A 25,224-nucleotide genomic window follows, 5' to 3' on the forward strand; every position below is an offset into this window, starting at 1 on the left:
CTAGAAGCCTTTACAGGTAGGAGAGACAAAGGGATGTGACTGTGAAGGGACACTCCAGGGACCTCGGCAATACGGGTTATTCTTTTCCTTATGCAAGATAGTGGATGCATTAGGTGTTTGCTTTATTTTAAAGTTAACTATACTGTAATATACCCTCTTTTTCATTATCATTCACTTTAAGACAAAAAATATTTTGTATATTTCACACTTGTCTGAAAAATGACTATTGACTAAGCAGCTGCCTCCAGTACCAAATTGAAAAAAGCTAAGGAATAATTTGATTTTCTTTTACTTCTGAAATATCAGTTTAGCACTGGTATCGGTTTACAGGACTGTGTTATAAAAGTTGTGGTGAATGTAGTTTATAGTACTTCAGCACTTTACTCTCTCTCTCTCTCTTTTTTTTTTCAGTCACCCAGTGAAGTTTATTCTTGGAAAAGGCCATCATCTTTGCATGAATCAAGGGTCACTAATACAGCGTTCTATGGAGGAAGGACAAGTGAAACTCCAAAACAGAGCAACTGTGTGACTCTTTTAGATACGAATCAAATAGTCAGGATTTTGCCCCCAGGAGAAGTCCCTCTAAAAGATATCTACCCAAAAGGTGAGAAACTTACCAATTCCTCACTTACCAAGATAGTAAAGATAGTTTGCTTTTGGTAGGAATATCTAGTTCATCATTATCATTCTATATTTATAAATACAAATAATTCTAACAGTCTATTAGCTAAAAAGACCTATATGTGTTCTGTAAGTTTTTTCACTCAGCTTCTCACAGTGTGTGGCTGTAGCCATTGCTGTTAGAACTCATGTTCATTTGCATGACAGTGTACACAATAACATAGAGCATGTTTTCAAAAAGAATTTGAAAAAGTATTAGAATATTAGACATAGAACATGGAACCTGACTTTTGTCTTAAACTCCTATGACTCCAGGCGAGGGGCTTATGCAGACTGGTTCATTTCCCAGTGCTCTCAAAGTCAACCTACGTTTATTACTGGATAACAAGGCCGGTTCTGTGCTGACCACTTTTCCTTGTATAAATTCATTTAATATTCAAATCCCCATTCTGTTGTTAATGTGCCCTCTAATTTTATTTTTTTATTAAGGTATCATTGATATACCATGTGAGTCTTCAAAGGTTTCACATGAGCAACATTGTGGTTACTACATTCCCCACTATTATCAAGTCCCCACCATATACCCCATTACAGTCACTGTCCATCAGCACAGTAAGATGCTATAAAGTCACTACTTATACTATCTGTGCTATACTGCCTTCTCCGTGCTCCCCCTATATTCTGTGTGCTAATCCTAATACTCCTTAATCCCCTTCTCCCTCCCTTCCCATCCACCTCTCCAACCTCTTTCCCTTTGGTAACTGCTAGTCCATTCTTGGAGTCTGGAGTCTGCTGCTGTTTTGTTCCTTCAGTTCTTGCTTTGTTGTTATACTCCACAAATGAGTGAAATCATTTGGTACTTGTCTTTCTCCACCTGGCTTATTTCATTGAACATAATACCCACTAGCTCCATCCATGTTGTTGCAAATGGTAGGATTTGTTTTCTTCTTATGGCTGAGTAATATTCCATTATGTATATGTACCACATCTTCTTTATCCATTCATCTACTGATGGATGCTTAGGTTGCTTCCATATCTTGGCTATTGTAAATGGTGCTGTGATAAACATAGGGGTGCATATGTCTTTTTGAATCTGTGATCTTGTTTTCCTCAGGTAAATTCCTAGAAGTGAAATTCCTGGGTCAAATGGTATTGCTATTTTTAGTTTTTTGAGGAACCTCTATATTGCTTTCCACAATGTTTTAACTAATTTACATTCCCACCAGCAGTGTAGGAGGGTTCCCCTTTCTCCACATCCTCGCCAGCACTTGATGTTGCTTGTCTTTTGGATGTTGTGTGCCCTCTAATTTATATGTAGGAAAACTGACAGAGAGAGGTAAAATGACTTGCCAAGCATCACCCCACCAGTGGCCAGTCAAGCCGGGATTTGTACCAGGGTCCTCCAGTCCCAAGTACATTTATTCTTACTGAACCACATGGGCTTTCATCATAGTGGATAATTATGAAAATTTTAGTCATTGAGCCACTGGTTATTATTTGCATCATAATGGTTGTATGTTGTCCTTGTGTTTACATTGATTGTATTGATGTGGACTTCAAAAATATAATGCTAAATGTATTATAGTAATCTATTACTGGGTTTGAAAAGTCCTGTTATATGATAATATTTAGAATTAGTTCCTTCCAAATAAATCACCATTTCCTTAAAATGTTTTTTATAGTAAGAAAGGTAGGTGAATAAACTGACCCTTGCAGTACAGTGTTAGGATAGGAATTTTTTTTTTAATTATTTTTTTATTATTCAAGTATCATTGATATGCTGACTTAGATTGATTTTCAAGTATACAACACAGTGGTTCAATAGTTACCCATATTCTTAAATCCTCACCCCCACTAGTGCAGTTGCTGTCAACATAGAAAGATGTTATAGAAACATTGGCTATATTCTCCATGCTGTACTATCATCCCTGTGACCAACTTATATTATGATGGAGCAGTTTTATGCCCCTTTATCCCCCTTACCCTCCCCACCCATCCACCCCAACCCCTCCCCATGGTAACCACCAGTCCCTTCTCAGTGTCTGTGAGTCTACTGCTATTTTGTTGACTTTGTTTTGTTTTGTTTTAAGATTCCACAAATAAGCAAAACCATATGGTATTTGTCTTTCTCCACCTGGCTTATATCACTGAGCATAATACCCTCTAGATCCATCCATGTTGTTGCAAATGGCCGGATACCAGGTTTTATACGCTGAATAATATTCCATTACATATATGTACCATATAGTCTTTATCCATTCATCTACTGATGGACAGTTTGGTTGCTTCCCTACCTTGGCTATTATAAATAATACAGCCATAAACATAGGGGTGAATGTATCTTTTCAAATCAGGGATTTTGCTTTCTTTGGGTAAATTCCTAGAAGTGGAATTACTGGGTCGAATGGTATTTCTGTTTTTTAGTTTTTTGAGAAACCACCATTCTTCTTTCCATAGTGGCTGCACCAGTTTGCATTACCACCAATGGTGGAAGATGGTTCCCTTTTCACAGCCTCACCAACACTTGGTGTTTCTTGTCTTTTGGATAGCAGCCATTCTAACTAATGTGAGTTAATATCTCACTGTGGTTTTGATTTGGATTTCCCTCATGATTAGCAATGTGAAGCATTTTTTCATGTGCCTATTGGCCATCTGTATTTCTTCTTTGGAATAATGTCTATTCAGGTCCTCTGCCCACTTAAAAAAAATTTTTTTTTATTAAGGTATCACTGATATACACTCTTATGAATGTTTCACATGAAAAACAATGTGGTTACTACATTCACCCATATTATCAACTCCCCGCCATACCCCATTGCAGTCACTGACCATCAGTGCCACAGAGTCACTACTTGTCTTCTCTGTGCTACACTGTCTTCCCCATGATCCCTCCACACTATGTGTGCCAATCATAATGCCCCTCAATCCCCTTCTCCCTCCCTCCCCACCCACCCTCCCCATCCCTCCCCTTTGGTAATCGCTAGTCCCTTCTTGGAGTCTGTGAGTCTGCTGCTGTTTTGTTCTTTCAGTTTTGCTTCACTGTTATACTCCACAATTGAGTGAAATCATTTGGCACTTGTCTTTCTCCGTCTGACTTATTTCACTGAGCATAATACCTATGATCTAGCTCCATCCATATTGTTACAAATAGTAGAATTTGTTTCTTTCTTATGGCTGAATAGTATTCCATTGTGTATATATACCACATCTTCTTTATCCATTCATCTACTGATGGACACTTAGGTTGCTTCCGGATCTTGGCTACTGTAAATGCTGCTACAAGAAACATAGGGGTGCATATGTCTTTTTGAATCTGAGAACTTGTTTTCTTCAGGTAAATTCCTAGGAGTGGAATTCCTGGGTCAAATGGTATTTCTATTTTTAGTTTTTTGAGGAACCTCCATATTACTTTCCACAATGGTTAAACTAGTTTACATTCCCACCAGCAGTGTAGGAGAGTTCCCCTTTCTCCACATCCTCGCCAGGATTTGTTGTTCCTAGTCTTTTCATTGTTTCCTCCACCCATTTTTAATTGGGATATTTGGGTATTTTTGGTGTTGAGGTGTGTAAGCTCTTTATATAGTTTGAATGTTTACCCCTTCTTGGATAAATTGTTTACAGATATATTCTCCCCATACTGTAGGGATCCTTTTTGTTCTACTGATGGTGTCCTTTGTGGACAGAAGCTTTTTAGTTTGATGTAGTCCCGCTTCTTCATTTTTTATTTTGTTGCCCTTGCCTGAGGAGATGTGTCCAGGAAAAAGTTGCTCATGCTTATTTCAAGTGACTTTTGCCTGTGTTTTCTTCTAAGAGTTTCATGGTTTCATGTCTTTGATCCATTTCGAGTTTACTTTTGTGTGTGTAGTTAGCAGCGAGTAATAGGTAGCAGGACAGGAATATTCACAGGGCGATATACAAGTGCAAAGGGGAAGCTCACAACCCAGACTGGTGATTAGGAGCTGATTCTTGAAAGATGAGTGGGAGTGAATCAAATGAAGGAATCGTTCCAGGAAGAGGCAACCCCATCTGAAAGGTATAGGGGCATGGCACAGCGTGCCAGGAACTACAAGAAGTTCTGGACCAGAATTAGTTCATCTTCATCTACCCAGAAACCTGGGAGTCAGCCCTGATGCTCCTGCCCCCTCATACTCTACACCTAATCCTCATCAGCCACCATGTCCTTTTGATACAACCTTGCCAGTGTATCTGGTATCCACCCACTTGAGGACAGTTCTATTGCCAACATCCAAACCACCACCACGCTGCACTGGAACATTACAGTAGCCTCCTTCCAAAGGTCCCTCTGCCATTCTTTCCCTCTCCTCCTATTCTCCACACATCAGAGTAATACTCTTAAAGTATACATTTGTCCTTATTAAGGTCCAGTTTGTATATAGGAAAACTCATCCATTTGAGTGTCTAGTTCTGTGAGCTTGACAAACGTACACAGTTGGATAACCATCACCACACCTGACAGAGAACAGTTCCACCTCCCCAGAACCTCACCCATGCCTGTCTGCAGTCAGCTCCTCTGCCACCACCCGCCTCACCACACCAGCCCCACCGATCTGATTTCTGTCCTTATAGATTTGACTTCTCCAGAATGTCACGTACATGGGGTTATACAGTATGTGGTCTTTCAAGTCTGCCTTCTTCCACCTAATATATTTGAGAATCATTTATATCGTTGTGTATGTTAGTAGTTGGTTCCTTTTTATTGCCAAGTAGTGTGGATGTGCTATGGTCTGTCTACCCATTCACAAGTTGATGTATATTTAGATTGTTTCCACTGTTTTGGCAATAATGAATAAGGGCACTATGAACATTTTGTGTACAGATTTTTAAGTGAACATGAGTTTTTGCTCCTCTTGGGTAAATTCTTAGGAGTGGCATTTTTATGTCATATGATAAAACTGCCAAAGTGTTTTCCAGAGTGGTGATATCACTTTATATTCTTAACGGCAATGAATGTGAGCTCCAGTCGTACTGTCTCTGTGCTAGTACTTAGTATAGTCTGTTTTTGCCATTCCAGTAGGTGTGAGGTGATATCTCATTATGATTTTAATTTGTGTATTCCCTAGTGCCTATTGATGTGTCTTGTCATGTGTGTATCTTCTTTAGTGGTCTCTTTAGATCTTTTGCCTGTCTTTTAAATTGGGTTATCTTTTTTTCTTTTTAAGGAGTTATATGTTCTTTACATAATCTAGATTTATGTCCACTATCAGATCTATGCTTTCCAAACATTGTCTCCCATTTTGGTGAAGGTCAAATCTCTTGTTTTCTTCTAGAAAGCTTATAGTTTTAGGTTTTACATTCAGATGCTCCATTTTGAGTTTTTTTTTTTTTAATATGATGCAAGGTGTGGGTTCAGAGTTATTGTTTTGCATGGGGTTATTTGATTGTTCCAGCACCATTTGCTGAAAAGTCTGTCCTTTCTCTGTTGAATTATCTTTGGACCTCAGGCTGAAAACCTACTGACCACATATGTTTTAGCCTATTTCTGGGTTTTCTATTGTGTTCCATTGATCTCTGTGTCTATCCCTTCATTAATACCACTCTCTCTTGTTTACTGTCTGGCTTATAGTAAGTCTTAAAATCAGATAGTTTAGATCCTCTAACTTTGTTGGTGGGGTTCAGTAGGTGGGAAATTACTAAGAGAATATCAGGGATAAGGAAGGATTCTGGCTAAGCTGACCTAACAGGCTTCTTGCTGAAGCAGGCAGAGTGATCAGACATCACCAGGGAGATGGAGGATGAGGAACCCAGTCAGATACGGAGGTTGATCACATATTCAGGGCAGGGGATTCTGGTTAAACTGAGTTGGCAGAATTCTTGCTAAAAATGAACCATACAGAGACAAACACAAAAGTTGGAGCCTTGTTGGGAAGAGGATACAGAAGAACTGACGAGTTGGGTCAAGGAGACAATCTTTGTCATTATTCACACTGATAGCTTTACTGCACTCATTTTCACTGTAGTACATACCACAATTTATTCATCTGTTCTTTGCTGATGCACTTTTAGGTTCTTTCTCATTTTTGCTATTACAAATAGTGGACTATGAATAAGCTTGTACCTGTCTCTTTGTTATGTTGAGAGTCTGTATAGTATAAATTATTTCCCAAAGTTGTTCCAACAGCAGTGAAAGCGATCCTGGTGCTCCCATCTTCATCCACTCTTGTAAGACTCAGACATTTTATTGTGTCTTTTCCCTGATTTCTACTAAGTTTGAGCATCTTTTATATATGTCAGGTTTTCTCTTCTGGGAATTGCCAGTTTATATTTTTGGCCATTTTTCTCTTGGTTGCTAGGAGTTTTATTTCCCCTCATTTGCTTAAGTCATGTTCCTTAAATATTCCAAATGCACATAATGCTTTGGATAGTGGCTGGTACATAGGAAGAATTATATAAATGTGGGCGGTAAAAAAAAAAACCAAACACACACACACTAGGAAAATGGAGAATGGAAATCCCAGGATGGTGGCTCTGCACAGGCCTCTGCACAGGCCCAGGGGTCAGCCAAATCAGATTAGAATTTAAGAGAAAATTTTAGGAGGGATGCTTCTAAGAAAGTGAAATTAATAAACCCAATATATTTTAACATATTCAAAGGTTTTGACAATTAGAAAACACTCTGAAGACCAATTTATGCTAAGTACGTGAAAAACTAAACCAACAAAGCACAGTGATCATTAACTCCATTAAAAGGAAAAGTTGTACAGGAAAGAAAAGCAATAAATGCTATAAGACATAGCTCAGCTGTGGATAGCATTTATATAATCATTGTAATACAAGCACTGGATGTTAATCTAACCAGCATTACCATATAAATATATTCCAGGATGGAAAAATGAGGAGTCAGGCAGGAGAGGGGTGTATGAAAAAGAGTTAAACTGTCATCTTACCAAGGAAAGTCAGTAAATAATTCCTAAAATGAAAACATGAAGACAACGCCATAAGGAGGAAGAGGAGTGTCACAGAGACAGCTTAAAAACTTGAAAGTTTGTCTGGGAGCAGGAAATGAGGGGTGAGGGGAGCAAAGCAGGAGCTTTCAGCCCGTTTGACTTTAATCCGTGAGCACATAGATCTCTGATGAAAATTCAAACTCAACTCATACTTTTAAGTAAATAGAATTGAACCCTGATTAGTTCAGAAACTAACGCAGATCAGCCTTTTATTAAAGAAACCCGTAGAAATTGTGAAGGCTGCCCTCCTGGCGGCTTGCACAAAGAGAGCCTACCTTGTTTCATCACAGACAGGGAGAGATTTACTGCTTTCTTCCCACTGTTTTTCTTCTGGCTAAAAGTGAGCTTTTTTTCTTTTTTTTTTTTTTTTAATCACAGGCCTCAGCTTTTTAAACACAAAATAATGACTCTGGACTGAAAGCAGTACACTGTTTTTTGAAATTTAAGTAAATTCGAAGATCTGGTAGCAGCACAACTGCAGGCACTCACTGCTCTTCATCTGTGGGTGCCCAGAGAAGCGTGTTCACCCTAGTAGTTGACAGATGTTTGTCAAATTAATTGCTTAGAAGGAGTGAATTTTTTAATACAATTTCATCTTCCTTCTGAAAATGTTCTTGGTTGTTTTGCCTCCCTGTTTTTATACCTCGTCCTAACCTTGGCGCTGTGCATACAAGCTGTCCCCACTGCTTGGTGAGCTGTGATAAACACTGCAGCGATGATTTCCCTCTGATAGTGAACTGATCCCTACATGTAGTTTACACCTGTCTTTGAAATCCACCTGGCTTACAAATTTAACAGAAATTTCCTGAGCCTCCATCCTTTCCAAAGTGTTGAAATGTTTTAAATGGATAGAACTAGGATTTGGCTAAGTTTGTGGGGAAATCTGGCCACAGTTTTCAGTTCTTTAACTCAATCATGTCTTCTGAGCTGATTGTTTTCAAATCAGTAAATATCAATTGTGATTATTTTTGAAGTACTCGCTATTACCACCACCACTACAACCACCCTTAGTATTTCTTCCAAGTAATAGCCATATATATTGCCTTTTCTGATATGTGAAACTGTTTTTTAGCACCAGGAATAAAATTCTTGCTTTTTCCTTCTTGAAATAGACACAGCCATTATGCGTTTTTCTCACCCTCTTTCAGCCACAGAATTAATTTGCACAGTGAAAGAAAAGAAAGATGTAGAAAAAAGATATTTTAAAATAAGTTGGATTACTTTGTTTTCACAGATAGTCTCAAAGAACTGAGACTGACAATAGCTCAACTTAATACTACTCTTTACCAAAAAAAAAGTGCCTCTAAGTGGCAAGCCACAATGTAAATTGGTTAGCTAGGCAGCTCTGGGCATTCTAGGCACTTCAATAACTGGTCATTTCTGGCAAAGAACTTGGGTCTATAAATATTTCATCCTACTTCAACAAGGTCCTAGCAGCGGGAACTGTCAAAAATGATAAATGGTGCAAAACTTTATCCAAGACTGACCTTACATCCCAGGCAGCACTTCCAGTGCAGGCGGTGGGGAAATCTGGCCACAGTTTTAGGATAAGCATGTTCGTTTTATATGGCCATCTGGGGAAAACCAAGTCAGTTGGGTAATCACTTCACCACAGTAACTCTCTTTTCTTACCCTCTGCTCTCCCTACATTGTTACCTTCCCCTTCTTCCTGACCCCTTTGCCACCTGGAGACCCTCCTTATCCAGCTCTGCTGCTCACACCTGGCCCCAGGCCTGTGACTCCCACCCTGGATTCTTTCCCAATTCCCCAAAGGCCCACAGCGGTTTAAAAAAAGAAAAAAAAGGAACTTTCCTCTTTATACTGGGGGCTCCTCAGAGGAGGCAGGAGCCACATCTCTTTCCACCTTATTTCAGTGCTTCACATAGTGTATGGTGCAAAGTAAGCTCAGTTGTGTTTGTTGAATGGATAAAGGATATTTTGAGTTTTTCAGGTGGTCTATTCAAACACCTTCAATTGCAAGCATGAACTAAAAATGTCAGGTTTCTTATTTTTTGTGAACTACATTGGATAAATTCAAGGTGGACATCGTGGAGATCTCATTTTAATGAGTTGTAATAAGATATAGACAACAGACAAAAATTTCTGTGGGTCCTGTGTAGAGGAGTTTGTTGTTGTTGTTTTTGGTAAAGATAACATGAGTGACCAAGATTTTGTAAAATGAGGCTCTTTTAAAAATTGTTTTCCTAGGGTCAGCTCAGATCGGAGCGGTGTGGAGTGGGGGATGGCATCTCACAGCCAGAAAGACCTGGTTTTGAAAGCCGTCTCCATCACTCCGCAGCTCAGTCGCCTGAAGCAAGTCCCATTATTACATCACCCCCACAAGCCTCAGTTCCCTCATCTCTCAAATAGGAATCCTGAGTCTGCTGTTGTCAGTATTAAAAATACTCTTTATAAAAGCTAAGCAGAGCTCTTGACGCACAGTGGTGTCAGCTCGTGGTCATGAGGATGCTGGTGGCACTGAGAGCTTGGCAAAGAAGTCAGGAAAGCCCTGAAGTCTGCTGGGAAACAACTCCAGCACTGCAGGTGGGGCTCTGGCCCCCACATCTTCAGTGCCCTCTCCTTTGCCCATCTTTCATAGTCTTCCTGACCTGGAGGCCTCACCCCACTATGCCATCTTCACCTCATCTTCTCCTCTCTTTCAGGACCCTAAGTGTCACAGCTACTGTGTGTTGAAACTAATTAGGTGCTTTGCATTTGCTACATTCATCGAATCCTCAAAGTAATGTTTATTATGCTCAGATCCTCTTGTTTATCCCCATTTTACAAATGTCAAAAGTAGTGAGATAACTAACCTAACAGGCACAAAACCCAGTTAGGAAATGCCCGAGCCCACGTCTTATGCCAGGCCGGTTTGATTACAGGATGAGAGCCGATTCCAGTGCATTGTGCTGTCCTTGTTGTGGCATCCTAGCAGGGGGAAACAGAATTCAGATGATGAAATGTTTTCAAATAACTCTGAGTGCTAAAGCACTGATCCACCTTGGGACTCTACCGAAGACAATGAAAACAACTTGGGAGATTTTCTGACAGTAAAGAAGCATGGCCTACTGTGCATCCTTTGACAATCTTTGCAATCCTTGACAAAAGCATAATTCTGAGAGTCCAGCCTTGAGATTGGAGTTGGCACGGGACCTCATCAGGTGGGCCTAAGGGTACCGTCCTGCGCTGATAGCTTCATCCCATTTTTAGCAGCATCTGTGCTCTTTCTGTCCTATTTTGGTATCATGCAGTAATTCAAAATCAGCTCATGTCATGATTTGTTTGCAGATGTTACCCCTCCACAAACAGCTGGTTTTATAGAAGTCACTGATCTTCAATCAAAGAAACTCCGATATATTCCTATTCCCAGGTAATCCATTCTCACCTTTTGTCTTAGCTTGTATGTCAGATAAAAACAGTGACTTCTTACCAAGTACACTGAATATATGTGTGCTTTTTGCTTCCTTAAGTAGCAAGCTCATTATTTTTTTGCAGTTACAGTTGGTTTATGTCTTGCTGTTCTTTTGCATGCTTTACTGCCATTTTTATTTTCATTTTGAAGAAAATGTTTCAGCATAAGTCTAACCACCTTCAAGGCTTCATTTATCTTTTGTTGATCCATCCTAATGATAAATTTTTCTGTTTCTAAAAAATCTGAAACAACTTTATGTTATTGCAGTATTTTTAGTATTTTCATGCTTACTAACTCCATGTATTTTCTGATATAGTGTTCAAATGTCAAAGGAATTTAAATAGTACTTGTTTAATGTTGTTTTTAAATATCTTACTGTGCTTCTACAGTCATGAAGGCTGTATAGTAGCCAGAGGATTCGAGAGATTTAGAATGAGACTCATTACAATTCACTGCTGTTGTTATTGTTCAGCGACAGAAGCCAAGTACTCAGACTAGCTAGACTGTGGACACGGTGGGCAAAACAACAGTGCTGGGTCTCCTCCCTTGAGGAACATAGGTGTTCTGGACGCATGCATGCCGAACATCCCTCTCTCAATCTAGGCACGCACCGGCTTTGGTCTGTTTGGCCTAAGTTCCGCTTCCTTCCTTTCTTTGTCCCCCAGAACCAACACCTTCCTTCCAGATTGCTTTAGTCTAGATTGATGTCTCAGGCCATCCTGACATACACTCCCTCACAGCAACTAAGTCCTCACAACCCGTTTGTTAAGCCTCACCCAAAATCCTGAGCAGAAGAGCCTGGAAAGCCTTCCAAGGTCAGAAGAAGGCCAGGGACACGGGAACCTGTCACTCTCCCAAAATGTCCCCAGGCTGCCTTCCCATCCACTCCTCCAGCCCCCAGAGGAAAATAACTCAGTTTGACTGTACACAATAACTCAGAAATAGTTTTGTTTTTTAGGACCCTTGAATCAGGTTCAATAAATATGAATAATAAGAGCATTATTCAAAGAAATGGATTTACTTGTTCCAACATTTATAAGTATACCTTCTTGGAACATCTTAATGTGTCAGTTTAATGGAAAATAGCTTTCAGTACCTTGGGGAAATTCCTTATTCAGTACTAATAGTATGCTCATTAAAATATTCTATTAGTTCAAGTAACAAAAGCAAGTAACAAAAGCAAAGAACAACTTTTTGTTTTTTTTCATTTCTAAAGCATTAATAATCTTTTCCAGTATTTCCCTTAATTTCTCCTTAATTAGCCTTAGCTTTTTATTTCAGTGTTTTCTCTTTCAACTTTCTGTATGAACCATATGTTATACCTGTCATAGAAAAAAACATCTGGAAGAGCAGCTGTGTATGCAGCCAGTACCAGCTGGTCACCAAAATTCACTGATGTCCAACAAATATAAAAGCCATGTATGTGATTTTGTTCTCCTTATTAGTCATATTAAAAAAGTAAAAAGAAACAGATGAAATTAACTTTAATAATAGTTTATTTAACCCAGTGTATCTAATATATTATCATCTTAATATGTATTCAATGTTAAAATTTTAATGTGCTATTTTACACTCCTTTTTTCTTCTAACTCTTTGAAATCCAGTATACATTTTACACTTACAAAACATCTCAATTTGGGCTTGCTGTATTTCAAGTGCCACGTGACTTAGGATCTGTTCATTGTCAGTATATCCTGAATTTCTCTTGAGATCAACTCTTGCATTTTTGGCATATATGTTATCCAAGAGCATAACCTATTGGTATTTCAGTTTTGTTGCTAGTTGCTTAAATTTAGCATTCTGCTAGATATCAAGAATTTTCCATTTGATGGCGAACTTCAAATAATAGAAAATACAGTGAAACTATATGTTAACTGCAGAGCCAAAATAAATATACCACTTTTGCCCTCAGTAAAATTTGAGTCTTTGCCTCAAAGTTTTGTATTATTTGTATTTGTACAGATACTACCTAGCTTTCATATGTGGCTGTATCTAAATCAGGGCATCACTCTACTATAATTCTATGTGTTCCTTAAAGATCTTGTTATTATGTATAAGAAGAACATGCTTTAAAAAAAAAAGTGAGGAAGAGATTCTAGACCTGGTATACAAATTGTAGAAAATATGTGATTTCTTCAGCATTTTCTTTTTTTACATATTGAAGAAATCACCCTTATTTTGTAAAGTTTTCAAGGTGGAGAGTTAAATATGCAACTATTAGATAGAGTGCTCAATAGAAGCATACATCTTGAGTGCTGTTGGAAGAATTACAAACATTATAGTTTAAAATAGATAAATTTCATTACTCTTTAATAGCTCTGCACTTCACCATCTCTACCTACTAATTTTTTCCCTAAGGCAAACATATTTTGGGGGAAACTCCATGATATTAAATCCTATATTATATCAAACGCTCACTTCCTTGAGTCTTTCTAGTAATGTAAAGTAGTTCTGAAACGCTTGATCCCAGCCCACTGTTATCATCCTCTTCAGAGAAACACTTTCCATAACTTCCTTGTCCCTGGAGCGTCTGGCTTTGTCGCTCTGTGTTTAGTATGCTCTAAGGCAGTCTGAATAAAAGGTCAAAGTAATCTTGGTTTATTCTTTAACATATTACAAGATTCACCTAATGTGTAGTGGCTTTGTGTCTTCCCCAGATTTACATTGATAGTTTATTATGTTTTTATTATCTGATTGGACCATACTTTTAGGCAATTTATTTCCTTGAGAAAACATCAGATGTATTTGGAGGGCCAAGAGTGATAATTAGAATTTCTAACCTATGTTTCTATTGTACAATGAGAGCTATGCTCAGATAAAAGAAGTATGTGGCTGACTCTTACAGGCAAAAGTTACATTCCTAGAAATATATAATAAAAGAAAAATGTATGAAATATATAAGAAGTACAGATTCCTTGTTATAAATCCATATAACTAAGTTAGAAAAGGCAAAATATCAAGCAGAAATACTGTTAAAACACATAAACAAGACATCAGTTTCAGCACTGACCTTAGGTCCCTCAGGTGTGTGAGGTATGAGTTGGTTTAGAGTTCCTTTCCTTCTGGCAGCAAACGCTGGTATCATCTGGGGTCCCCAATAACCAATAAATGACTGTGTCTTTTTTTCCTTAAAAATGGATCTGTTGGTATTTTACCTTTTAATATGCTTTTATTACCTTTTAACATGCTTTTAGAATTCTTTGCAGCAAGTATTGCAAAGTATTTTACCTTTTAATATGCTTATATTACCTTTTAATATGCTGTTAAAATTCTTTGCAGCAAGTTTAATGAACCTAAATCAGGTTAAACTAGCTTCATTATCTGAGCCATGAACTGGTGGAATGCTGTGATTTCTTTTCCAGATCAGAGCATCTCTCACCATATACCACATGGCTATCTACTATTTCGGACACAGATGCCCTGATAGCTGAGTGGGGCAAAAGTGGTGTTGTTACTGTTGATATGGGAGGTTGCATCAGGCTTTGGGAAACTGGACTCGAACATCTGCAGCGATCACTCATGGAATGGAGAAACATGATTGGACAAGAAGGTGACAGACATATACAGGTACCGCTTCAATTGACCTTACCTCCTAAGGATGTACATTCAGATATAAATTTAGTTGCCATGCCACAGTTATGAAAAAATTTTGGCCCAACAACTCAAATATCTTTGCTTAAATAGCTAAAATAATTTTTGAACTCATAATAGAAAAAGACAAATCTGTCCATTTAGATAGTGAAAAAGTAAAAATGCACCCTTTCAGTTTTCTGTCAGTGCTTTAAATACACAGGTTGCCTACATCACAACATGTCAATACATATGTCGGTCTCTATTTTTTGACCTTAAGATTAATCAGTTCCCAGCAGCACCTTTGCATCTGTTCTCACTTTTGCTACCTTCATTGTCAACATCTCTACATGCTACCAAGGAAACAAGTGCTGAGGACCTAAAAGGCAGCCCATTATTATGAGGCCAAAACCTGTAGACTAGAAAAGATAAGCAAAATTATGTATCCAATAGAGCTGTGCTTTTCCTAACTTCCTTATTTCCAAATAATGCTAGTTGAGCAGTCATAAGAAATAGACCCAACCCTGCACTGGAATGATATATGGGAACAGGTCACCAAAGTGAGAGGAAATGCCACAACTCCAGAAATGCCCCAGTCACCGCCCAATCTCACTGCTGACCGGAACCAATGTGAACAGTGAGGAAGGCTGTGCGCCCATAAATAGTAAAGCATATCATAGAAGGATTTCTTTGTAGTTTATTTATTTTAATCTTCAGAAGAAACTTCTGTTTACGTTTCCTTTTTACCCAGCAAAAAGTAAGATAGGTTCCTACCAACTGTGTTGCTCTGCAAAGCTCTAGTTAATATGATAGGAAATTTCCACAAACTGTTCCATTGATACCTGATTAATAATTACTATTTTATGGGTTATTTTAATGGTTCTTCTTAAGGGAAAAATAGATATATTTGTGAATGAATGTTATGTGTATCTCTTGGATGGATTCTTAAAAGCTTATAACATTTGAAAATCTCAAACTAATGTAGGTAAGCAACCTCAAATCCTTTGAAAGGGTATGAATATATTAATTTAATTAAGCTAAAAGAAATGTATTGCTCAAACATAAAAATGTCATTAAGTGCAGTGATCGCACAGCAACAGACTGAATGTTGGTCACTATCCATAACAATAATTAGAAAATTAATTAATTATGGTTCTGTTTCTTTTATTATTCTTAAACATTAGTTTCTTCTCCCTTGGAATTAAGCTCCTCTTTTCATTACAGTGATTGGTGATTAATAGTAACTACTACTACTGTATTTGAATTTCTTGTATTTTATTCAATTTCCCATGTGTTGTAGATATCTAAGGTCATATTTTTTCCTGTGGTGAAGATTTGTGGCCTAAATTATCTTTCACAACAGAATTTTAAAAAGGAATTTTACTCATGAGTTTGATAACTGGTCTTGACTGCTACAAAAACTAACCCCTATTTGTATTTTAACTGTAGCTCTTCCCTTCCCGGTGGCTTCCCTGACTCTACTGTGCATCTTTGTATTCCAAGCGCCTAGCATAATGATGGGCACACAATAAGCAGTTAATATGTTTTTGCTTATGTTCATATATACAACATTACACTGCTCATTGAAGCTATTTGTTAACATGGAATTCTTCTTTTAAACTGTCACGAATTATTCTAATTTTTAAATATACCTAAGTCTCTACTGAATGAATATGTAGTTATTAAGTTAGAAATGAACAGAATATCTTAAGAATAATCAAAATATTCAGCAATATTATGCAGGACAATATCTGAATGTTCTTGAAACCAGACATTTTCCAGGGAATGTATAACTTTATGTCTTCAGTTTAAAGTTTATTTAGCTGTAACAGAAATAAGACTTATTCAGTAATAAAATTACATAACTCAGAATTGAATGATAGTTCCATTTGGAAAATTAGAATAGTTGTTATCTATTCTTCTTCCATCTCTGATGGTCCTTGATGTACTTTGGTTGATGATGAAAACATATATGCATATTCAAACTGAGAAACAAATTATGAGCATACATCTTAATGTCTAAACAGTCAGGATTAATGGTCTAAATAGTCTACCATTGTTTTAATTTTGGGTCATATTTCTCCTCTTCCTTTTCACTGCTTGGTAAATAGTGAGGCATCATATTTAATTGTTCTTACTTAGACCCATCGATGTTATTATTTACAAGTAGTTTGCGCAGCCAAATCTAAATGGGAATCATTCCAGAGACAATGGTAGTAACAAACAAAATCGTGTCTTTTACAGTTCACTTTCATGCAATGCCCCAAGCTATTCCTCATGTATGAACCCTTTATTCAACATAGGTCTGCTCCTGATTTTTGGAGCTTGAAAAATGCCTTTCGTAGAAGTATTGAGAAAAAAGAACAGGCAATACCATCCTTGACGCTTGCTGACTGCCAGCAGCTTCCGTTACCAGCACAGTAACGTGATCTCCATCTGGTGGTCAGAAGGACTTATTTTACATCCTAGAAAAAGGCCTGCTTTGCGCTCCAGTAGTTTGAGGCAGCCCCAGGCCTGTCGGCAATGCGAGCTTTACACACACCTGTCCTGTCTGGGTCCTGTTGGTCCTGAGATGCTCCTTTAGGTCAACAGTGAAGGCTGATCAAACAACCTACTAAGCCATCCCCCACCTATTGACCCACATCTTTCCCTGATGCCTTTGCGTAGTAGCAGAAGGACTGTTTATATTTAGATAAATTACCTGTTATTTACATGCTTTATCACTATCCTTGATGACGTTGCTACATATCATCCTTCTGGAGTTATTAGCATTAAGCCATGGTTGCTTTGGATGTTTGTTTTTGTTTAATGATTTGGATTGATTGTTTTCCATAATGAGTATAGCTTGCAGGAGAGTATTTTTTTAGCTCTGCATATAAAAGTGCTCATTAATTTTACATGCTTTGATAGGAACATGTGTTTTTCTTAGAGTAAACAACTATGACAACAAACTCAAGGTATTACTGTAACTAGAATTCAAGGGCCCATTACTAGAATTCATATTTATTACTTTTAGACTCCATATTTTCAGATGCACAGGTTAATTATAGGCCAGAATTTCTCTGACTGTGCTTCACAGTGTTCTCTATAAAACATATTTGTCATATTTTCATTTAGTTGCATTTGGGTTCCTCCCAAGAAGACTGTTAAAGCTACACCACAGTTTCCCTCAGAAATCAAGTCATCTTCTCTAAAAGTTCCTGGTGACTATTATTGTGGGAGCAAAAAGGCTAAAAGTTTACAGCTTTGAAATGTTTTGTCTAATCACAATAAACTAATCAGAAGGTTAAATCCTCCATATATTATTGGTAGGATCTTTTTGAGGCCTTTGAATACTTCCTTAACTACGTACTTGAAAAATGGGTAGAATCTTTAAAACAGAAAGGATGGGGACTAATTAACCCTTACGGTTAAGTTACTGCTTGATACACAGTAGATACAGTAAATATTTAAAACTAGAGAGGCATAGACAAAAATACATCGAACATGTATACATAGACAGGTAGATAGATAGATAGATAGATAGATAGATAGATAGATAGATAGATAGATAGATAGATAGATAACTAGTTTATTTTAAGCACTATACTCATCCTTTCCCCTTTTTAAAGAGGATATTCTGGGAATATAAGTAAACGTGGTTTGCTATACTTAGGTAACTAAACCTGGCCTTTGCTTTAACCACAGTCCAACAGTTATGATTATTTAAACATCTCAGTAAGATGGTAAGGTCTACTTTCAGTTTTGGAAATCACAAGATTTCATCAGTACTCTTATTAGTAGATTTAGTTTTTCAGCGTACAGGCCGTGTTATCTCCAGATCCTCCGATGAGGTTTGTAGTTCTTTGTTCTTCTTAAGGCATATAGTCCACCCTTGCACTGCATTCTTTGCTTTGACTAGTAACTCTGAAAATACTTGCCAGTCTGACTCAGTGGATCATTGTTATAGAACAATCCATATTTTATAGGATTATTGCATGTACATATGTCTTCAGGAATCTTCCTTGGCCCAAAAAGGCAATACTTTTTTTTTTTTAATTTTTATGATTTCCCACTGTATCTCCTAGTGATGTGTTTGTAGAGCTGGTAGCAAGACGTTCTAGCTGTTTGCCTATCTGATAACATTTGGGCAGTGCCTCTAATAATTTTTCCATTGTTTATTCCTGTTAGAGAAATACTAGCTGTAGAAATTCATTTTGAACCTAGATTTTGAAGCCAACTTTTCAAGAGTACCTAATGAAAATGCAGGATCGCCTTGGCATTGTAGTACCCAGGGGTGTACTGAGAATCCAGCTCTCTCTCTGGGAGTGGTGGGCAGGGTGGGAGGGCCAGTTTACAGTGTTTGCCAATTTCCATTGTATAAGTACTCTCTCTGTGGCTGATTTCAATTTACCAAAGGTTAACAATCTGCTGGCAAAATCTCTGAAACTAGTACAATCTGCTCCAGCATGCCACTGGCTTGATTAAGCCTTTAACTAGCTCCCCAAGGATAATTATGACAGTTACCTAACCACAGGGTCTTTCAGAAATAAGTCAGTGGAAATGTGGATAAGGAGAGAACAAGGCAAAGAAAAGGTAAAGGGGTCCTGAGAACACAGATTAGATGGTGTCATGTCATCTCTAGGAAGTGCTGAAATTGCAGCTGTTCCAGTTACAGACTGGCCACGCTCTTCTTGAGACAGGAATTTGTTTTGAGCAAAGAATTGGAGAGAAGTCTATACCCAAGTAAGAAATGAATAACACTCATGGGTTCATGAGTAAGGGCCCCCTTTCTTATAAATATTATTTCAGAAGCAAATTGCAGTTGATTTTTACATTCCTCCAGAATTAATGCTTCCATTGGATCACAACTCAATCAGTAATTGCTAAATATAGCTAAAAATCAACAACAACCTACCTAAGACAAGCAAATCAACAAGCTTAGGATTTTAGGGAGGCCATGAGTTTTCATTAAACTTTGGTGCACATGCAACAAAAATGATATCCTATAAATTATGAGAATTGTGAGTATTATAGTTATAAACTAATATTAAAAATAGAAATATCATCTAACTTTCACACTTTAGAAAAGGCCCAACCTTTTGAAATCATTAGCAGCAAAAATATTTCAAATACTCCTTTCTCTCAGGACAGACCTTAAGATAATTATTTTATATGGTACTATATCCCCAGTGCATATTGTTTAAGAGTATAGTCAGTATAAGTAAAAAAGTAACCTTAGCAAGATTTATGTAAAGTATGAGGAAAAGAAGTGAATTCTGTAATATATTAATTATAAATTGAGATGTCAACTGCTATAGAAATAAAACTTTGATATTATATTGATAGATAAAATTATAATTTAAAAAATAAGGCTTTTGTTTAAGAGCATAAAATTTAAAGTGATCAAATCTGGGTTCAAATCCCTGGTCCACTTTGCATGTGGTCTTGGGCAAATTATTTATTCTTTCTACTCCTCACTTTCCAATCATAATATAAAGAAATACCCTCTTACCTTACCAAGTTGTCGTAGAATGAGATTCATTAAAATTACCTGGTCCAGAGTAAGTGCTCAATAAACAAATAAAAGTTAGAAACTTAGAATTCAGGTAATGTTGGCCTACAGAATTCTTTAATGCTTACATGGAAACAAAGCCAAATTAAAAAGAAGCAGTGTTTTACCCAAACAGCTAATATTAAATCATGACCCAATGAGTTACATAATTCATCATCTATCTTAGTGTTAAAATGTGAGGTTTGTTTATACCCCGTTTAGGAAAAATTTTGTCAAGCCCAAAAATGGAATTGAAAAAATGGTCTGTGCCTGAACCTGTCAGCTTGACGAAAAGCAGGAAATCAATAATAAGACAATTGTCAGAAGAGGATTGTAGTGTTTAGCCACATTTAAAAGACAAATTAGAACAGGACCAAAAAAACACACAGCAAATATACATCATCTTTAGCCTGAGTCCTGAGAACAAAAAAGAGCAAGATAAACTTGGAACTTTCTTAGTTTTTCTTTATGTAGTACTTTTTTGTTTCTCCTTATAACATTCTAAAAATATCTTTTTATTTTCTATTTCTTACAAGCTCAGGCCACAGGTACCATCTCTAACCTTTGTCTTTGAATAGTTCCATCAATTCATTCATTTATTTATTTCATTAACATTTGTTGAGCACGCAGGATTGCTAGGATAAAGGAATAAATGAAATATCAGGTGCAGAATCAGGGAACTTATAGTCAAATAGATCTATAACCAAATAAATTATGGTGCAGTGTGGTAAAGAAAGAGGTAGAAGCATGATTCAAGGATTGGAGGATAGCACAGAATAAATTAACTCTATCTTTGGAATGTCAACAACAATGAAAATGTTGACAATCGGTGGCTCCAAAATGAAATAGTACCTGAACCTACTTTTAAGAAAGAGGTAAGAGACTCCTGACAAATCAAATACATGTGATTAGTTTTGCCTCTTGTCAAAATCCCAGTAAAAGAATAATAAAAGATCAAAAAAGGTAGAAACCCATAAACACAAATAGAACTGGAGATGCAACAATACTTTGGAGGATAGAAAAATACATGGGTGGGTCATAACTGAGTTAGTGACTAGAGAAAACGAAAACCCATTCTTCCAAAGGGGGAAGCCGGCAAAGCAGAAGCTGCTTTATTCCGTGGGAGCCCGTAAAGCATCAGGACTTGAAGACACCATGTACCTCTGAAGGTTGGAGTGTGAGGTGGTAACTGAAAATTGGAAGATCAGTTGAAAGTCTGTTTAGAGGCCATTTGGACATTCAGATTTTCACCTCTGTTTTATGCACCTGGGCAGCTTGTTCTCCCCTAAACTAATAAAAGACAGGATCTGTAATAGATATTTACACAGGTTAAGACAGGAATGAAACCATATAGCCAACAAGAAGATAAAGAGTCTGCTTCCCTTACTTAGATCCCATGAAAATTACATCCATATTTATACCTCTTGAGCAAGAGGTTGAAAAATCCTTCCTGGAAACTGACATACCCAAGAGAAAACCTTTTCTGATGCTAACATCTGGGAGTTCTTCCCTAGTAACCTTATAAGAAAACCTACTTGTTGGCAAACCCTGCCTTTATGCAAAAACATTTTCAGTTCATGTTTTAATGCCTTATTCTTAAATGTTAATGGATAGCATCCTGAATAAAAGATGGAAATCAAAACAACAGAACAGAGAAAATAGAGGTGATACAGAAAGCAGAAAAACATTTCACAAAATGACAGTTGTTATTCTTAGGTAAGAGAAAATACTGTTATCTTAAAACTAAAATGGTTGCTATTCTAACATGGGAACCTTCAAAAAATAAGAAAAATCTCTTGGAAATTGAAAGGTTGTAGCAGATAATAATTCAAAAGAAGGAGTTGGACATTAGGTAACTCTCTGAAAAGACAAAGAAATTGAAAATAGAAGAGAGAAGATAAGTTGTATCTGACTAATAAAATTCCAGAAAGAGAAAATGAAAGAACAGGAAATAACCCAAAAAGTAACTTAAGAAAATTTCACTGAACAAAATAACAGGTATTCAACATAACAAATGGAAAACATACACACACACACACACACACAAACTACCCCACCCAAAAGTATATCCACTTGAAATTTTAGAACCCTATGGATAAAGAGACAATACTGAAAATGTCTAAGTTGGGGGAAGTGGGAAACAGAAAATATTAAATGTATTAGAAGTCCTAATGGCACTAAGCTTCTTGACAGTAGCATTGGAAGCTAGCTAGAATATTATTTCCAACCTAGAATTTTATAGAAAGCCAAGCTATAAAGCATACATGAGAGTAGACTAAAAACATAATCAAACATCCAAATCTCAAAAACACCTTCATTCTTTTTTGGGAAGCTACTGCGTGATGTACTCTCAACAAAAGAAAGTAGTAACCCAGGAAAGAGTGGTTTTAGCTAGGGAAGAGGCAGGCATAATTCCTATTATGATTGGGGAAGAATGTTCTAGGATGACAACTGTGAATCAGACCCTAAAACAGGCACATCAAAGCAGAGTGGGAAAACGGAGTTCTAGAAAGAATAGGTATCTGAGGTAAAAAAGGAACTAGTAATGGGATAGGATGACAATATTGAGAGGAGTTCACAGGTCTGCTAAAGAATTTGGGGAACAATTAGAGATAGGTAAATAAAGTAGAGCTAAGAATTAGTAAAGAGTACATAAGTAGTACATTGATTAGTAGAAAGAGTTAAAGTTATATACAACATTATATAAAAATATATATAGCCTATATAGTGACATACTATTATAATTAGATATCTAGAAAAAATATGGTAATATATGGTAACATGTTACTACATATAGTAACATGTATTACCATACATATACACTAAATAAAGTAAACAATATTGATTTAACCAAAGTTTATGATAACACTCTATTAGAAGGATAAGGAGAGGGAAAATGAGTAATATGTTTTTCAAGGTGAGAGAGGTGAAATAATCCTCACCTTTCATTGTAAGAAGTCAATAGATAATGTCTGAAATTTAAAAATAAAGAGAATATAAGAACATTAGTTAGAAATATGAAGGTAAACATCAGAAGACAAAGCAGAGTTGAAATAGCAACCTTTAGGGAGTGGGAATTGGGGGTGAAGATGGTGGAGATCAAGTTCGCTATTTTGTTACTCATCCTGCAATATTGTTTGACTTATTAAACTATTTCTATTTATTACTTTGATAAAAATTGAAAAATAGTTTAGAATAATAACAAGTAGGAATTCACCAGGTAGGAGAAATAAGAGTAGTCATGAAACAGAGATTAAGTTTAACTTGTCTTTTTATTCTGGCCACTTAAAAATATGTATTTTTTAATAGAACTGAATGAAGTGGTTAATTTTCCTTATTTCACTACAAAATGACTCAAGAGTTCCATTTTGAATAAGATGGGGTAAGCACACTCTTCCCTGTCTCCTCCACTGAATTTAGCAATAAAATGTGGACGGGATGCATGGAGCAACTATTAGAGGTCTCTGAAAAATAAATGGTGGCAGATGGATTGAGGAAGAGGACCGGAACCTGAACTGCCGTTGAACTGGCCGTGTTTCCCCTTTACATCCAGAATCCCCTGGCCTGGAGCCAAGGCAGCCTGGAAATGGAAGTGGGCCCTCTGAGCAAACTAGGAATAGAAGAGGACTTTCTCAGCCTGATAAAGTGCATCTGCAACACCCTGCAGCTAGCACCGCACCTAATGTGAAAGACTGAGCGCTTCCCCCTCAGACTGGAAATACCGCAGAGATGACCATGCCCACAGACCCATCATTCCCATCAATATCAAACCAGAAGTCCTAGCCAGTGAAAAACAAGGAACATAAATAAAAGTGTACAGATTGGAAACAAGGAAATAAAACTGTCCCTGTTTGTAGGAAACATAATTGCTCACATAGGAAATCCCATGGAATCTACCAAAACAAACAACTCTTTGAACTAATCAGTGAGTTTAACAAGGTCAAAAATCAATCATATTTCTAGATATTAGCAATTACTAATCAAAAAACAAAATTTATATATATATATATATATATATATATATATACACTATTTACAAACAGCTCCCCCTAAAAATGTAATACTTATATATAAACACATGTACATGATATGTATGCTGAGTACTACAAAACACAAATGAAAGAAATCAAAGGTATCCTTATAAAATAAAAGCTAAGATATACCAAGCTCGTGGATTGGAAAAGTCAACATAATAAAGATGTCAATTCTCTCTAAATTGATTTAATATAATTCCAATCAAAATCCTAGAAAGATTTTTTTTATACATGCAGACAAGCAATCAGACTAAAATTTACATGGGAAGGCAAAGGAACTAAAATAACCAAAACAATTTTTTTAAAAAAGAATAAAGTAAGAGGAATGATACTACCCATACTACAAAATACTTCATGTAGTTTTAAGATTTACTATAAAACTACAATAATCAAGATGGTGTGATGTTGGTGAAAGGATAAACACACAAGTCAATCGAATGACATAGAGTACTCAGAAATAGATCCAGAGACAAACGGCAAATTCATTTTTAACAACGATGTCAGAGCAATTTAAGAAGAAAGGATAGTATTTTCAACAAATGGTGCTGGAACTATTGGACATCCATATGCAAAATAAACAAGTTAAAAAACCTATTCATTTTTAAAAGGACTCAGTGGCTGCCAAGCCAGTAATAAGAGTGATTGACAACAGTAAATGGGATCTGCCATGTCATCTTCCATTGTTACTATTAAATGAAGAATGTAAAGCTAATTACAAATATTTAAAACTCCTAAGGTAAAGAAAATTAATCTGTTCAGAGAGGGGTGGTTTTTTTTTTTTTGGTTTTTTTTTTTTAAAGAAAGTTCTAACCTTTGGTATAATCTTTTAGGTTAGAAAATGTTCCAGGTATGTAAGTCACAGATCAGGGCAACTGAGGCCCAGAGAGGTTCAGTAACTTAACCAAAGTCACACAGCTAGAAAGGGGCAGAGTCGGTGGTTCTGTAATGTATGCTGTTTATCCACCATGTTCAACAGTCCAAGCAATATCATCAATTTTCACCATTTAGTCAGGGTATCCAGAATGCCTCCCCATGCCAAAATCTGAAAATGCCAGAGGATTTAAAACAAGGTATTTATCTCTGTATAAC

At 36.8% G+C, this 25,224-nt stretch overlaps 1 protein-coding gene across 5 annotated transcripts in view; it reads left to right on the forward strand.

Annotated features, from left to right (window-relative positions):
• The window catches only part of VWA8 (von Willebrand factor A domain containing 8), a 392,879-nt gene that overhangs the window by 263,059 nt on the left and 104,596 nt on the right, over positions 1-25,224 (forward strand). For all 5 annotated transcript variants that reach the window (XM_057494495.1, XM_036932428.2, XM_036932430.2 and 2 more), the window contains 3 exons: positions 412-604; positions 10,875-10,956; positions 14,361-14,565. In XM_057494495.1, the coding sequence (XP_057350478.1) occupies positions 412-604; positions 10,875-10,956; positions 14,361-14,565 (480 nt within the window). The remainder of the gene's footprint in view (positions 1-411; positions 605-10,874; positions 10,957-14,360; positions 14,566-25,224) is intronic.

The sequence above is a fragment of the Manis pentadactyla genome, chromosome 17 (genome assembly GCF_030020395.1).
Source record: "Manis pentadactyla isolate mManPen7 chromosome 17, mManPen7.hap1, whole genome shotgun sequence".
In the NCBI taxonomy this organism is placed as follows: Eukaryota; Metazoa; Chordata; class Mammalia; order Pholidota; family Manidae; genus Manis; species Manis pentadactyla.